The sequence below is a fragment of the Salvelinus fontinalis genome, unplaced genomic scaffold (genome assembly GCF_029448725.1).
Source record: "Salvelinus fontinalis isolate EN_2023a unplaced genomic scaffold, ASM2944872v1 scaffold_0527, whole genome shotgun sequence".
Taxonomy (NCBI): domain Eukaryota; kingdom Metazoa; phylum Chordata; class Actinopteri; order Salmoniformes; family Salmonidae; genus Salvelinus; species Salvelinus fontinalis.
In genome coordinates, this window is record NW_026600736.1 from 18,049 (window position 1) to 35,000 (window position 16,952).

General features: G+C 48.9%; 1 protein-coding gene across 1 annotated transcript in view; it reads right to left on the reverse strand.

Moving 5' to 3' along the window:
* The window catches only part of LOC129846408 (tetraspanin-18-like), a gene marked incomplete at its 3' end in the record, with an annotated part of 32,191 nt that overhangs the window by 14,367 nt on the left and 872 nt on the right, over positions 1-16,952 (reverse strand). Inside the window, exon 1 of the mRNA XM_055914338.1 lies at positions 16,921-16,952. This exon is cut by the window's right edge and continues 872 nt beyond it. Coding sequence (XP_055770313.1) covers positions 16,921-16,926 — 6 coding nt within the window. The remainder of the gene's footprint in view (positions 1-16,920) is intronic.

Genomic DNA, 16,952 nt, shown 5'->3' on the forward strand with positions numbered 1-16,952 from the left:
CTGTACCTCTGTCTGTGTCAGAGAGGAGAAGGGGTTTTCCTGAGGTAATCTCTGTACCTCTGTCTGTGTCAGAAAGGAGAATGGGTTTTCCTGAGGTAAACTCTGTACTGCTGTCTGTGTCAGAGAGGAGAAGGGGTTTTCCTGAGGTAAACTCTGTATTGCTGTCTGTGTCAGAGAGGAGAAGGGGTTTTCCTGAGGTAAACTCTGTACCCCTGTCTGTGTCAGAGAGAAGGGGTTTTCCTGAGGTAAACTCTGTACCCCTGTCTGTGTCAGAGAGGAGAAGGGGTTTTCCTGAGGTAAACTCTGTACCCCTGTCTGTGTCAGAGAGGAGAAGGGGTTTTCATGAGGTAAACTCTGGACCTCTGTGTGTGTCAGAGAGGAGAAGGGGTTTTCCTGAGGTAATCTCTGTACCTCTGTCTGTGTCAGAGAGGAGAAGGGGTTTTCCTGAGGTAAACTCTGTACTGTGTCTCTGTCAGAGAGGAGAAGGGATTTTCCTGAGGTAAACTCTGTACCTCTGTCTGTGTCAGAGAGGAGAAGGGGTTTTCCTGAGGTAAACTCTGTACCTCTGTCTGTGTCAGAGAGGAGAAGGGGTTTTCCTGAGGTAAACTCTGTACCTCTGTCTGTGTCAGAGAGGAGAAGGGTTTTTCCTGAGGTAAACTCTGTACTGTGTCTCTGTACTGTCTGTGTCTCTGTCTACCTCTAGTAGCTTTATGACTCTGGAGCGACATCACAGAGACACAGTTCAGGCCCTGGCAGATCTCTCTCTTTATCTCACCATCTTTATTCCGTTAATTCTCAGTGTAAAAATATCTTCTTTAAAAAACCTCTGCGGGGAGTGAAAACAGGGGTGGTTTCGTCATGACACAAACCAAATCAAAAGTTTAATGTTAAGATGTACTGTACATACTGTGTGTACCCATAAATCCTCAATGCCTGTTGTTTTCCCAGAGTCATTCTGTCAACATGAGGAATTTTATTTTTTAACCTTTATTTAACTAGGCAAGTCAATTAAGAACAAAATCTTATTTTTGATGACAGCCTAGGAACAGTGGCCTTGTTCAGGGGTAGAATGACAGATTTTAACCTTGTCAGCTCGGGGATTTGATCTAGCAACCTTTCGGTTACTGTCCAACCGCTCTAACCACTAGGCTACCTGCTGGTTACTGGCCCAATGCTCTAACCACTAGGCTACCTGCTGGTTACTGGCCCAACACTCTAACCACTAGGCTACCTGCTGGTTACTGGCCCAACGCTCTAACCACTAGGCTACCTGCTGGTTACTGGCCCAATGCTCTAACCACTAGGCTACCTGCTGGTTACTGGCCAAATGCTCTAACCACTAGGCTACCTGCTGGTTACTGGCCCAATGCTCTAACCACTAGGCTACCTGCTGGTTACTGGCCCAACACTCTAACCACTAGGCTACCTGCCCAACGCTCTAACCACTAGGCTACCTGCTGGTTACTGGCCCAATGCTCTAACCACTAGGCTACCTGCTGGTTACTGGCCCAACACTCTAACCACTAGGCTACCTGCTGGTTACTGGCCCAACGCTCTAACCACTAGGCTACCTGCTGGTTACTGGCCCAATGCTCTAACCACTAGGCTACCTGCTGGTTACTGGCCCAATGCTCTAACCACTAGGCTACCTGCTGGTTACTGGCCCAACACTCTAACCAGTAGGCTACCTGCCGCCCCAATAGAGTAGGCTATTCTAAAACAGACACAACCACTTAACTGTCCTCCTCACAAACCACACTTCTTTATGGCAAGCCCATCTGCAGTACCTTAGAAATTAAAGTACACAAACAAAACCATTTCAATGTGGTGGTTTTGAGAGAAGAGAGATAAAGAGGAGATAAATGAATGAATGAATGAATGAATGAATGAATGAATGAATGAACGAACGAAAGGACGAATCAATTTATAAAACAGATTAAGAGTTGAGAACATCTCTGCAGGTCACCTGAGTGTGATGTCACAGCCAGACTCATTGATACCCCACCACCAGGTCTGCCAGTCCCATTGATACCCCACCACCAGGTCTGATAGTCCCCTTGATACCCTACCACCTGGTCTGATAGTCCCATTGATACCCCACCACCAGGTCTGCCAGTCCCATTGATACCCCACCACCAGGTCTGCCAGTCCCCTTGATACCCCACCACCAGGTCTGATAGTCCCCTTGATACCCTACCACCTGGTCTGATAGTCCCATTGATACCCCACCACCAGGTCTGCCAGTCCCATTGATACCCCACCACCAGGTCTGATAGTCCCATTGATACCCCACCACCAGCTCTGATAGTCCCCTTGATACCCCACCACCAGGTCTGATAGTCCCTTGATACCCCACAACCAGGTCTGATAGTCCCATTGATACCCCACCACCAGGTCTGATAGTCCCCTTGATACACCAACACCAGGTCTGATAGTCCCATTGATACCCCACCACCAGGTCTGATAATCCCCTTGATACACCAACACCAGGTCTGATAGTCCCTTGATACCCCAACACCAGGTCTGATAATCCCCTTGATACCCCACAACCAGGTCTGATAGTCCCCTTGAAACCCCACAACCAGGTCTGATAGTCCCCTTGATACCCCACCACCAGGTCTGATAGTCCCATTGACACCCCACCACCAGGTCTGATAGTCCCCTTGATACCCCACAACCAGGTCTGATAGTCCCCTTGATACCCCACAACCAGGTCTGATAGTCCCCTTGATACCCCACAACCAGGTCTGATAGTCCCCTTGATACCCCACAACCAGGTCTGATAGTCCCCTTGATACCCCACAACCAGGTCTGATAGTCCCTTGATACCCCACCGCCAGGTCTGATAGTCCCCTTGATACCCCACAACCAGGTCTGATAGTCCCCTTGATACCCCACAACCAGGTCTGATAGTCCCCTTGATACCCCACAACCAGGTCTGATAGTCCCCTTGATACCCCACAACCAGGTCTGATAGTCCCCTTGATACCCCACAACCAGGTCTGATAGTCCCTTGATACCCCACCGCCAGGTCTGATAGTCCCCTTGATACCCCACCACCAGGTCTGATAGTCCCCTTGATACACCAACACCAGGTCTGATAATCCCCTTTTTACCCCACAACCAGGTTTGCCAGTCCCCTTGATACCCCACAACCAGGTCTGATAGTCCCCTTGATACCCCACCACCAGGTCTGATAGTCCCTTGATACCCCACCACCAGGTCTGATAGTCCCCTTGATACCCCATCACCAGGTTTGCCAGTCCCCTTGATACCCCACAACCAGGTCTGATAGTCCCCTTGATACCCCGCAACCAGGTCTGATAGTCCCTTGATACCCCACAACCAGGTCTGATAGTCCCCTTGATACACCAACACCAGGTCTGATAGTCCCTTGATACCCCACCACAAGGTCTGATAGTCCCTTGACACCCCACCACCAGGTCTGATAGTCCCCTTGATACCCCACCACCAGGTCTGATAGTCCCTTGATACCCCACCACCAGGTCTGATAGTCCCCTTGACACCCCACAACCAGGTCTGATAGTCCCTTGATACCCCACCACAAGGTCTGATAGTCCCTTGACACCCCACCACCAGGTCTGATAGTCCCCTTGATACCCCACCACCAGGTCTGATAGTCCCTTGATACCCCACCACCAGGTCTGATAGCCCCATTGATACCCCACCACCAAGTCTGACAATCCCCTTGACACCCCACCACCAGGTCTGATAATCCCCTTGATACCCCACCACCAGGTCTGATAGTCCCCTTGATACACCAACACCAGGTCTGATAGTCCCCTTGATACCCCACCACCAGGCCTGCCAGTCCCTTGATACCCCACCACCAGCCATGCCAGTCCCATTGATACCCAACCACCAGCCATGCCAGTCCCATTGATACCCCACCATCAGGTCTGCCAGTCCCATTGATACCCCACCACCAGGTCTGATAGTCCCCTTGATACCCCACCACCAGGTCTGATAGTCCCATTGATACCCCACCACCAGGTCTGATAGTCCCATTGATACCCCACCACCAGCTCTGATAGTCCCCTTGATACCCCACCACCAGGTCTGATAGTCCCTTGATACCCCACAACCAGGTCTGATAGTCCCATTGATACCCCACCACCAGGTCTGATAGTCCCCTTGATACACCAACACCAGGTCTGATAGTCCCTTGATACCCCACAACCAGGTCTGATAGTCCCTTGATACCCCACCACCAGGTCTGATAGTCCCTTGACACCCCACCACCAGGTCTGATAGTCCCCTTGATACACCAACACCAGGTCTGATAATCCCCTTGATGCCCCACAACCAGGTCTGATAGTCCCCTTGAAACCCCACAACCAGGTCTGATAGTCCCCTTGATACCCCACCACCAGGTCTGATAGTCCCATTGACACCCCACCACCAGGTCTGATAGTCCCCTTGATACCCCACAACCAGGTAAGATAGTCCCCTTGATACCCCACAACCAGGTCTGATAGTCCCCTTGATACCCCACAACCAGGTCTGATAGTCCCCTTGATACCCCACAACCAGGTCTGATAGTCCCCTTGATACCCCACAACCAGGTCTGATAGTCCCTTGATACCCCACCGCCAGGTCTGATAGTCCCCTTGACACCCCACCACCAGGTCTGATAGTCCCCTTGATACCCCACCACCAGGTCTGATAGTCCCTTGATACCCCACCACCAGGTCTGAAAACCCCATTGATACCCCACCACCAAGTCTGACAATCCCCTTGACACCCCACCACCAGGTCTGATAATCCCCTTGATACCCCACCACCAGGTCTGATAGTCCCCTTGATACACCAACACCAGGTCTGATAGTCCCCTTGATACCCCACCACCAGGCCTGCCAGTCCCTTGATACCCCACCACCAGCCATGCCAGTCCCATTGATACCCAACCATCAGCCATGCCAGTCCCATTGATACCCCACCACCAGGTCTGCCAGTCCCCTTGATACCCCACCACCAGGTCTGATAGTCCTATTGATACCCCACCACCAGGCCTGATAGTCCCCTTGATACCCCAGTACAAGGTCTGCCAGTCCCATTGATACCCCACCACCAAGTCTGACAATCCCCTTGACACCCCACCACCAGGTCTGATAATCCCCTTTTTACCCCACAACCAGGTCTGATAGTCCCCTTGATACCCCACAACCAGGTCTGATAGTCCCCTTGATACCCCACAACCAGGTCTGATAGCCCCCTTGATACCCCACAACCAGGTCTGATAGTCCCTTGATACCCCACCGCCAGGTCTGATAGTCCCCTTGATACCCCACCACCAGGTCTGATAGTCCCATTGATACCCCACCACCAAATCTGCCAGTCCCTTGATACCCCACCACCAGGTCTGATAGTCCCTTGACACCCCACCACCAGGTCTGATAGTCCCCTTGATACACCAACACCAGGTCTGATAATCCCCTTTTTACCCCACAACCAAGTTTGCCAGTCCCCTTGATACCCCACAACCAGGTCTGATAGTCCCCTTGATACCCCACCACCAGGTCTGATAGTCCGTTGATACCCCACCACCAGGTCTGATAGTCCCCTTGATACCCCATCACCAGGTTTGCCAGTCCCCTTGATACCCCACCACCAGGTCTGATAGTCCCCTTGATACCCCACAACCAGGTCTGATAGTCCCTTGATACCCCACCACCAGGTCTGATAGTCCCCTTGATACCCCACCACCAGGTCTGATAGTCCCATTGATACCCCACCACCAGGTCTGCCACTCCCCTTGATACACCAACACCAGGTCTGATAGTCCCCTTGATACCCCACAACCAGGTCTGATAGTCCCTTGATACCCCACCACCAGGTCTGATAGTCCCTTGACACCCCACCACCAGGTCTGATAGTCCCCTTGATACCCCACCACCAGGTCTGATAGTCCCTTGATACCCCACAACCAGGTCTGATAGTCCCCTTGATACACCAACACCAGGTCTGATAGTCCCTTGATACCCCACAACCAGGTCTGATAGTCCCTTGATACCCCACCACAAGGTCTGATAGTCCCTTGACACCCCACCACCAGGTCTGATAGTCCCCTTGATACCCCACCACCAGGTCTGATAGTCCCTTGATACCCCACAACCAGGTCTGATAGTCCCCTTGATACACCAACACCAGGTCTGATAGTCCCCTTGACACCCCACAACCAGGTCTGATAGTCCCCTTGATACCCCACCACCAGGTCTGATAGCCCCATTGATACCCCACCACCAAGTCTGACAATCCCCTTGACACCCCACCATCAGGTCTGATAGTCCCCTTGATACCCCACCACCAAATCTGCCAGTCCCATTGATACTCCACCACCAGGTCTGCCAGTCCCCTTGATACACCACCACCAGGTCTGCCAGTCCCCTTGATACCCCACCACCAGGTCTGATAGTCCCCTTGATACCCCACCACCAGGTCTGATAGTCCTATTGATACCCCACCACCAGGCCTGATAGTCCCATTGATACCCCACCACCAGGTCTGATAGTCCCCTTGATACCCCACCACCAGGTCTGATAGTCCCCTTGATACCCCACTACAAGGTCTGCCAGTCCCCTTGATTCCCCACCACCAAGTCTGACAGTCCCCTTGATACCCCACCACCAGGTATGCCAGTCCCCTTGATACCCCACCACCAGGTCTGCCAGTCCCCTTGATAACCCACCACCAGGTCTGAAAGTCCCCTTGATACCCCACCACCAGGTCTGAAAGTCCCCTTGATACCCCACCACCAGGTCTGATAGTCCCCTTGATACCCCACCACCAGGTCTGATAGTCCCCTTGATACCCCACCACCAGGTCTGCCAGTCCCCTTGATACCCCACAACCAGGTCTGATAGTCCCCTTGATACCCCACCACCAGGTCTGATAGTCCCTTGATACCCCACAACAAGGTCTGATAGTCCCCTTGATACACCAACACCAGGTCTGATAGTCCCTTGATACCCCACAACCAGGTCTGATAGTCCCTTGATACCCCACCACCAGGTCTGATAGTCCCTTGACACTCCACCACCAGGTCTGATAGTCCCCTTGATACCCCACCACCAGGTCTGATAGTCCCTTGATACCCCACAACCAGGTCTGATAGTCCCCTTGATACACCAACACCAGGTCTGATAGTCACATTGATACCCCACAACCAGGTCTGATAGTCCCCTTGATACCCCACCACCAGGTCTGATAGTCCCTTGACACTCCACCACCAGGTCTGATAGTCCCCTTGATACCCCACCACCAGGTCTGATAGTCCCTTGATACCCCACAACCAGGTCTGATAGTCCCCTTGATACCCCATCACCAGGTCTGATAGTCCCCTTGATACCCCACAACCAGGTCTGATAGTCCCCTTGATACCCCACCACCAGGTCTGATAGTCCCCTTGATACCCCACCACCAGGTCTGATAGTCCCCTTGACACCCCACAACCAGGTCTGATAGTCCCCTTGATACCCCACCACCAGGTCTGATAGCCCCATTGATACCCCACAACCAAGTCTGACAATCCCCTTGACACCCCACCACCAGGTCTGATAGTCCCCTTGATACCCCACCACCAAATCTGCCAGTCCCATTGATACTCCACCACCAGGTCTGCCAGTCCCCTTGATACCCCACCACCAGGTCTGATAGTCCCCTTGATACCCCACCACCAGGCCTGCCAGTCCCTTGATACCCCACCACCAGCCATGCCAGTCCCATTGATACCCAACTACCAGCCATGCCAGTCCCATTGATACCCCACCACCAGATCTGCCAGTCCCCTTGATACCCCACCACCAGGTCTGATAGTCCTATTGATACCCCACCACCAGGCCTGATAGTCCCCTTGATACCCCACCACCAGGTCTGATAGTCCTATTGATACCCCACCACCAGGCCTGATAGTCCCCTTGATACCCCAGTACAAGGTCTGCCAGTCCCCTTGATTCCCCACCACCAAGTCTGACAGTCCCCTTGATACCCCACCACCAGGTATGCCAGTCCCCTTGATACCCCACCACCAGGTCTGCCAGTCCCCTTGATAACCCACCACCAGCCCTGCCAGTCCCTTGATACCCCACCACCAGGTCTGAAAGTCCCCTTGATACCCCACCACCAGGTCTGATAGTCCCCTTGATACCCCACCACCAGGTCTGATAGTCCCCTTGATACCCCACCACCAGGTCTGCCAGTCCCCTTGATACCCCACCACCAGGTCTGATAGTCCCCTTGATACCCCACCACCAGGTCTGATAGTTCCCTTGATACCCCACCACCAGGTCTGATAGTCCCCTTGATACCCCACCACCAGGTCTGCCAGTCCCCTTGATACCCCACAACCAGGTCTGATAGTCCCCTTGATACCCCACAACCAGGTCTGATAGTCCCCTTGATACCCCACCACCAGGTCTGATAGTCCCCTTGATACCCCACAACCAGGTCTGATAGTCCCCTTGATACACCAACACCAGGTCTGATAGTCCCTTGATACCCCACTACCAGGTCTGATTGTCCCTTGATACCCCACCACCAGGTCTGATAGTCCCTTGATACCCCACAACCAGGTCTGATAGTCCCCTTGACACACCAACACCAGCTCTGATAGTCCCATTGATACCCCACCACCAGGTCTGCCAGTCCCCTTGATACCCCACCACCAGGTCTGATAGTCCCCTTGAAACCCCACAACCAGGTCTGATAGTCCCCTTGATACCACACCACCAGGTCTGATAGTCCCCTTGATACCCCACCACCAGGTCTTATAGTCCCATTGACACCCCACCACCAGGTCTGATAGTCCCCTTGATACCCCACCACCAGGTCTGCCAGTCCCCTTGATACCCCACAACCAGGTCTGATAGTCCCCTTGATACCCCACAACCAGGTCTGATAATCCCCTTGATACCCCACCACCAGGTCTGATAGTCCCCTTGATACCCCACCACCAGGTCTGATAGTCCCTTGATACCCCACAACCAGGTCTGATAGTCCCCTTGATACACCAACACCAGGTCTGATAGTCCCTTGATACCCCACTACCAGGTCTGAAAGTCCCTTGATACCCCACCACCAGGTCTGATAGTCCCTTGATACCCCACAACCAGGTCTGATAGTCCCCTTGATACACCAACACCAGCTCTGATAGTCCCATTGATACCCCACCACCAGGTCTGCCAGTCCCCTTGATACCCCACCACCAGGTCTGATAGTCCCCTTGAAACCCCACAACCAGGTCTGATAGTCCCCTTGATACCACACCACCAGGTCTGATAGTCCCCTTGAAACCCCACAACCAGGTCTGATAGTCCCCTTGATACCACACCACCAGGTCTGATAGTCCCCTTGATACCCCACAACCAGGTCTGATAGTCCCCTTGATACCCCACAACCAGGTCTGATAGTCCCCTTGATACCCCAACACCAGGTCTGATAGTCCCTTGATACCCCACTACCAGGTCTGATAGTCCCTTGATACCCCACCACCAGGTCTGATAGTCCCTTGACACCCCACCACCAGGTCTGATATACCCCTTGATACCCCACCACCAGGTCTGATAGTCCCTTGATACCCCACAACCAGGTCTGATAGTCCCCTTGATACACCAACACCAGGTCTGATAGTCCCATTGATACCCCACCACCAGGTCTGCCAGTCCCCTTGATACCCCACCACCAGGTCTGATAGTCCCCTTGATACCCCACAACCAGGTCTGATAGTCCCCTTGATACCCCACCACCAGGTCTGATAGTCCCCTTGATACCCCACCACCAGGTCTGATAGTCCCATTGACACCCCACCACCAGGTCTGATAGTCCCCTTGATACCCCACAACCAGGTCTGAGAGTCCCCTTGATACCCCACAACCAGGTCTGAGAGTCCCCTTGATACCCCACAACCAGGTCTGATAGTCCCCTTGATACCCCACAACCAGGTCTGATAGTCCCCTTGATACCCCACAACCAGGTCTGATAGTCCCTTGATACCCCACCGCCAGGTCTGATAGTCCCCTTGATACCCCACCACCAGGTCTGATAGTCCCATTGATACCCCACCACCAGGTCTGATAGTCCCTTGATACCCCACCACCAGGTCTGATAGTCCCCTTGATACCCCATCACCAGGTCTGCCAGTCCCCTTGATACCCCACAACCAGGTCTGACAGTCCCCTTGATACCCCACAACCAGGTCTGATAGTCCCTTGATACCCCACCACCAGGTCTGATAGTCCCCTTGATACCCCACCACCAGGTCTGATAGTCCCATTGATACCCCACCACCAGGTCTGCCACTCCCCTTGATACACAAACACCAGGTCTGATAGTCCCCTTAATACCCCACAACCAGGTCTGATAGTCCCTTGATACCCCACCACCAGGTCTGATAGTCCCCTTGATACCCCACCACCAGGTCTGCCAGTCCCCTTGATACCCCACCACCAGGTCTGATAGTCCCCTTGATACCCCACCACCAGCCCTGCATGTCCCCTTGATACCCCACCACCAGCCCTGCCAGTCCCCTTGATACCCCACCACCAGGTCTGTCAGTCCCCTTGATACCCCACCACCAGGTCTGATAGTCCCCTTGATACCCCACCACCAGCCCTGCAGGTCCCCTTGATACCCCAGCACCAAATCTGCCAGTCCCCTTGATACCCCACCACCAGGTCTGCCAGTCCCCTTGATACCCCACCGCCAGGTCTGCCAGTCCCCTTGATACCCCACCACCAGGTCTGATAGTCCCATTGATACCCCACCACCAGGTCTGCCAGTCCCATTGATACCCCACCACCAGGTCTGAGATGCATACCAATCAAATGGAGAGAAGAGAGGGAAGGGAGGAGAAGACAGAGGAGAGCTAACTGTTTCAGCTCTGTTCTCTGATGAGATGGCTCCTCAGCTAACTGTTTCAGTTCTGCTCTCTGATGAGATGGCTCCACAGCTAACTGTTTCAGCTCTGTTCTCTGATGAGATGGCTCCTCAGCTAACTGTTTCAGCTCTGTTCTCTGATGAGATGGCTCCACAGCTAACTGTTTCAGCTCTGTTCTCTGATGAGATGGCTCCTCAGCTAACTGTTTCAGCTCTGTTCTCTGATGAGATGGCTCCTCAGCTAACTGTTTCAGCTCTGCTCTCTGATGAGATGGCTCCACAGCTAACTGTTTCAGCTCTGTTCTCTGATGAGATGGCTCCACAGCTAACTGTTTCAGCTCTGTTCTCTGATGAGATGGCTCCTCAGCTAACTGTTTCAGCTCTGTTCTCTGATGAGATGGCTCCTCAGCTAACTGTTTCAGCTCTGTTCTCTGATGAGATGGCTCCTCAGCTAACTGTTTCAGCTCTGTTCTCTGATGAGATGGCTCCTCAGCTAACTGTTTCAGCTCTGTTCTCTGATGAGATGGCTCCTCAGCTAACTGTTTCAGCTCTGTTCTCTGATGAGATGGCTCCTCAGCTAACTGTTTCAGCTCTGTTCTCTGATGAGATGGCTCCACAGCTAAGTGTTTCAGCTCTGTTCTCTGATGAGATGGCTCCTCAGCTAACTGTTTCAGCTCTGTTTTCTGACGAGATGGCTCCACAGCTAACTGTTTCAGCTCTGTTCTCTGATGAGATGGCTCCTCTCTCACAGACAGACAGACAGACAGACAGACAGACAGACAGACAGACAGACAGACAGACAGATGATAGGGATCTACACGATATATGACTGGATCAATGAGAATGTAGAATATTTCTTCTCCATAAAGCAGGAAGGAATAACTCTCAGGTCCTGTAGGAATGGGGTGGGAAATTGAAATCCATGGGTGAAATGGATCAATGTTTATTATCTAATTTGATGAGGAGGAATGGTACTGGTATAGCGATAGTGGTAGGTGGTGATTGGACATCGTGATGTTATATGGACTGTATATAAGTTATAGTTGAAGGTGGTGATTGGATATCGTGATGTTATATGGACTGTATATAAGTTATAGTTGAAGGTGGTGATTGGATATCGTGATGGTATATGGATTGTATTTAAGTTATAGCTGAAGGTGGTGATTGGATATGGTTATGTTATGTATATAGATGTAATATAAGTTATAGTGGTAGGTGGTGATGTTATATGGATATAATATAAGTTATAGCTGAAGGTGGTGATTGGATATGGTTATGTTATGTATATAGATGTAATATAAGTTATAGTGGTAGGTGGTGATGTTATATGGATATAATATAAGTTATAGCTGAAGGTGGTGATTGGATATGGTTATGTTATGTATATAGATGTAATATAAGTTATAGTGGTAGGTGGTGATGTTATATAGATGTAATATAAGTTATAGCTGAAGGTGGTGATGTTATATGGATGTAATATAAGCTATAGTTGAAGGTGGTGATGGTATATGGATGTAATATAAGCTATCGTTATAAGACGGCGCCGGAGAACAAGGCTGACGTTTTACATATTCCTAACCAATTGTTAGTTTCTTTGCGTTGTTTGTAACTTGTTTTTGTTACGCGTTTTGTACATAATGTTGCCGCTACCGTCTCTATGACCGAAAATAACTTCTGGACATCAGAACTGAGATTACTCACCACGGACTGGCAGAATACTTTTTTTCCTTTAACGAGTCCGACGAGCCCGGCGTGAACGATATACTGCTACCCCGGGAACAGGCCCAGATCCCCGTGATTTACGTGAAGAGAAGGCGGAGAAAAAGGGGCCGGAGGGCGAACTGCCTTCTGAGAATTCGTAGGCGATCGAATAAACCCCCACTTCCTTCCATTCTGCTAGCAAACGTGCAATCTTTGGACAATATAATGTATGACCTACGTGGAAGATTAAACTACCAACGGGACATTCAAAACTATAATCTCTTATGCTTCACGGAGTCGTGGCTGAATGACGACATTATCAACATACAGCTGGCTGGTTATACGCTGTATCGGCAGGATAGAACTGCGGCGTCTGGTAAGACAAGGGGCGGAGGACTATGTATTTTTGTAAATAACAGCTGGTGCACGATATCTAAGGAAGTCTTGAGGTTTTGCTCGCCTGAGGTAGAGTGGCTCATGATAAGCTGTAGACCACACTACCTACCTAGAGAGTTTTCATCTGTATTTCTCATAGCTGTTTACATACCACCACAGACTGATGCTGGCACTAAGACCGCACTGAATGAGCTGTATTCCGCCATAAGCAAACAGGAAAACGCTCACCCAAAGGCAGCGCTCCTAGTAGCCGGAGACTTTAATGCAGGGAAACTTAAATCCGTCTTACCAAATTTCTATCAGCATGTTAAATGTGCAACCAGAGGGAAAAATACTCCAAAGACCACCTTTACTCCACACACAGAGACACATACAAAGCTCTCCCTAGCCCTCCATTTGGCAAATCTGACCATAACTCTATCCTCCTGATTCCTGCTTACAAGCAAAAAAAAATAAGCAGGAAGCACCAGTGACTCAATCAATTAAAAACTGTTCAGATGAAGCAGATGCTGACTAATAATATTTATTTAATTATTTGATTTGACTTGATTTAGTTATAGGTGCTGATGGTATATGGGTTCTATATCAGCTATAGGTGTAGGTGGTGATGGTATATGGGTTCTATATAAGCTATAGGTGTAGGTGGTGATGGTATATGGTGATGGTATATGGGTTCTATATAAGCTATAGGTGTAGGTGGTGATGGTATATGGGTTCTATATTAGCTATAGGTGTAGGTGGTGATGGTATATGGTGATGGTATATGGGTTCTATATCAGCTATATGTGTAGGTGGTGATGGTATATGGGTTCTATATCAGCTATAGGTGTAGGTGGTGATGGTATATGGTGATGGTTTATGGGTTCTATATCAGCTATAGGTGTAGGTGGTGATGGTATATGGGTTCTATATCAGCTATAGGTGTAGGTGGTGATGGTATATGGGTTCTATACAAGCTATAGGTGTAGGTGGTGATGGTATATGGGTTCTATATCAGCTATAGGTGTAGGTGGTGATGGTATATGGGTTCTATATAAGCTATAGGTGTAGGTGGTGATGGTATATGGGTTCTATATAAGCTATAGGTGTAGGTGGTGATGGTATATGGGTTCTATATAAGCTATAGGTGTAGGTGGTGATGGTATATGGGTTCTATATAAGCTATAGGTGTAGGTGGTGATGGTATATGGGTTCTATATCAGCTATAGGTGTAGGTGGTGATGGTATATGGTCATGGTATATGGGTTCTATATCAGCTATAGGTGTAGGTGGTGATGGTATATGGGTTCTATATAAGCTATAGGTGTAGGTGGTGATGGTATATGGGTTCTATATCAGCTATAGGTGTAGGTGGTGATGGTATATGGGTTCTATATAAGCTATAGGTGTAGGTGGTGATGGTATATGGGTTCTATATAAGCTATAGGTGTAGGTGGTGATGGTATATGGGTTCTATATAAGCTATAGGTGTAGGTGGTGATGGTATATGGGTTCTATATAAGCTATAGTTGTAGGTGGTGATGGTATATGGGTTCTATATCAGCTATAGGTGTAGGTGGTGATGGTATATGGGTTCTATATCAGCTATAGGTGTAGGTGGTGATGGTATATGGGTTCTATATTATCTATAGGTGTAGGTGGTGATGGTATATGGGTTCTATATCAGCTATAGGTGTAGGTGGTGATGGTATATGGTGATGGTATATGGGTTCTATATTAGCTATAGGTGTAGGTGGTGATGGTATATGGGTTCTATATGAGCTATAGGTGTAGGTGGTGATGGTATATGGTGATGGTATATGGGTTCTATATTAGCTATAGGTGTAGGTGGTGATGGTATATGGGTTCTATATAAGCTATAGGTGTAGGTGGTAATGGTATATGGGTTCTATATGAGCTATAGGTGTAGGTGGTGATGGTATATGGGTTCTATATAAGCTATAGGTGTTGCTGGTGATGGTATATGGGTTCCATATAAGCTATAGGTGTAGGTGGTGATGGTATATGGGTTCTATATCAGCTATAGGTGTAGGTGGTGATGGTATATGGGTTCTATATAAACTATAGGTGTAGGTGGTGATGGTATATGGGTTCTATATGAGCTATAGGTGTAGCTGGTGATGGTATATGGGTTCTATATTAGCTATAGTTGTAGGTGGTGATGGTATATGGGTTCTATATGAGCTATAGGTGTAGTTGGTGATGGTATATGTGTTCTATATAAGCTATAGGTGTAGGTGGTGATGGTATATGGGTTCTATATAAGCTATAGGTGTAGGTGGTGATGGTATATGGGTTCTATATCAGCTATAGGTGTAGGTGGTGATGGTATATGGTCATGGTATATGGGTTCTATATCAGCTATAGGTGTAGGTGGTGATGGTATATGGGTTCTATATAAGCTATAGGTGTAGGTGGTGATGGTATATGGGTTCTATATCAGCTATAGGTGTAGGTGGTGATGGTATATGGGTTCTATATAAGCTATAGGTGTAGGTGGTGATGGTATATGGGTTCTATATCAGCTATAGGTGTAGGTGGTGATGGTATATGGGTTCTATATAAGCTATAGGTGTAGGTGGTGATGGTATATGGGTTCTATATAAGCTATAGTTGTAGGTGGTGATGGTATATGGGTTCTATATCAGCTATAGGTGTAGGTGGTGATGGTATATGGGTTCTATATCAGCTATAGGTGTAGGTGGTGATGGTATATGGGTTCTATATCATCTATAGGTGTAGGTGGTGATGGTATATGGGTTCTATATCAGCTATAGGTGTAGGTGGTGATGGTATATGGTGATGGTATATGGGTTCTATATTAGCTATAGGTGTAGGTGGTGATGGTATATGGGTTCTATATGAGCTATAGGTGTAGGTGGTGATGGTATATGGTGATGGTATATGGGTTCTATATTAGCTATAGGTGTAGGTGGTGATGGTATATGGGTTCTATATAAGCTATAGGTGTAGGTGGTAATGGTATATGGGTTCTATATGAGCTATAGGTGTAGGTGGTGATGGTATATGGGTTCTATATAAGCTATAGGTGTTGCTGGTGATGGTATATGGGTTCCATATAAGCTATAGGTGTAGGTGGTGATGGTATATGGGTTCTATATCAGCTATAGGTGTAGGTGGTGATGGTATATGGGTTCTATATAAACTATAGGTGTAGGTGGTGATGGTATATGGGTTCTATATGAGCTATAGGTGTAGCTGGTGATGGTATATGGGTTCTATATTAGCTATAGTTGTAGGTGGTGATGGTATATGGGTTCTATATGAGCTATAGGTGTAGTTGGTGATGGTATATGTGTTCTATATAAGCTATAGGTGTAGGTGGTGATGGTATATGGGTTCTATATAAGCTATAGGTGTAGGTGGTGATGGTATATGGGTTCTATATAAGCTATAGGTGTAGGTGGTGATGGTATATGGGTTCTATATAAGCTATAGGTGTAGGTGGTGATGGTATATGGGTTCTATATAAGCTATAGGTGTAGGTGGTGATGGTATATGGTGATGGTATATGGGGTCTATATAAGCTATAGGTGTAGGTGGTGATGGTATATGGGTTCTATATAAGCTATAGGTGTAGGTGGTGATGGTATATGGGTTCTATATAAGCTATAGGTGTAGGTGGTGATGGTATATGGGTTCTATATAAGCTATAGGTGTAGGTGGTGATGGTATATGGTGATGGTATATGGGTTCTATATAAGCTATAGGTGTAGGTGGTGATGGCATTTGGGTTCTATATGAGCTATAGGTGTAGGTGGTGATGGTATATGGGTTCTATATCAGCTATAGGTGTAGGTGGTGATGGTATATGGGTTCTATATCAGCTATAGGTGTAGGTGGTGATGGTATATGGGTTCTATATAAACTATAGGTGTTTATTGCAAAGCAACAGAAAGGGCAGCATACCATCATGTACCTGTATCTGTCTCTAGATGGTT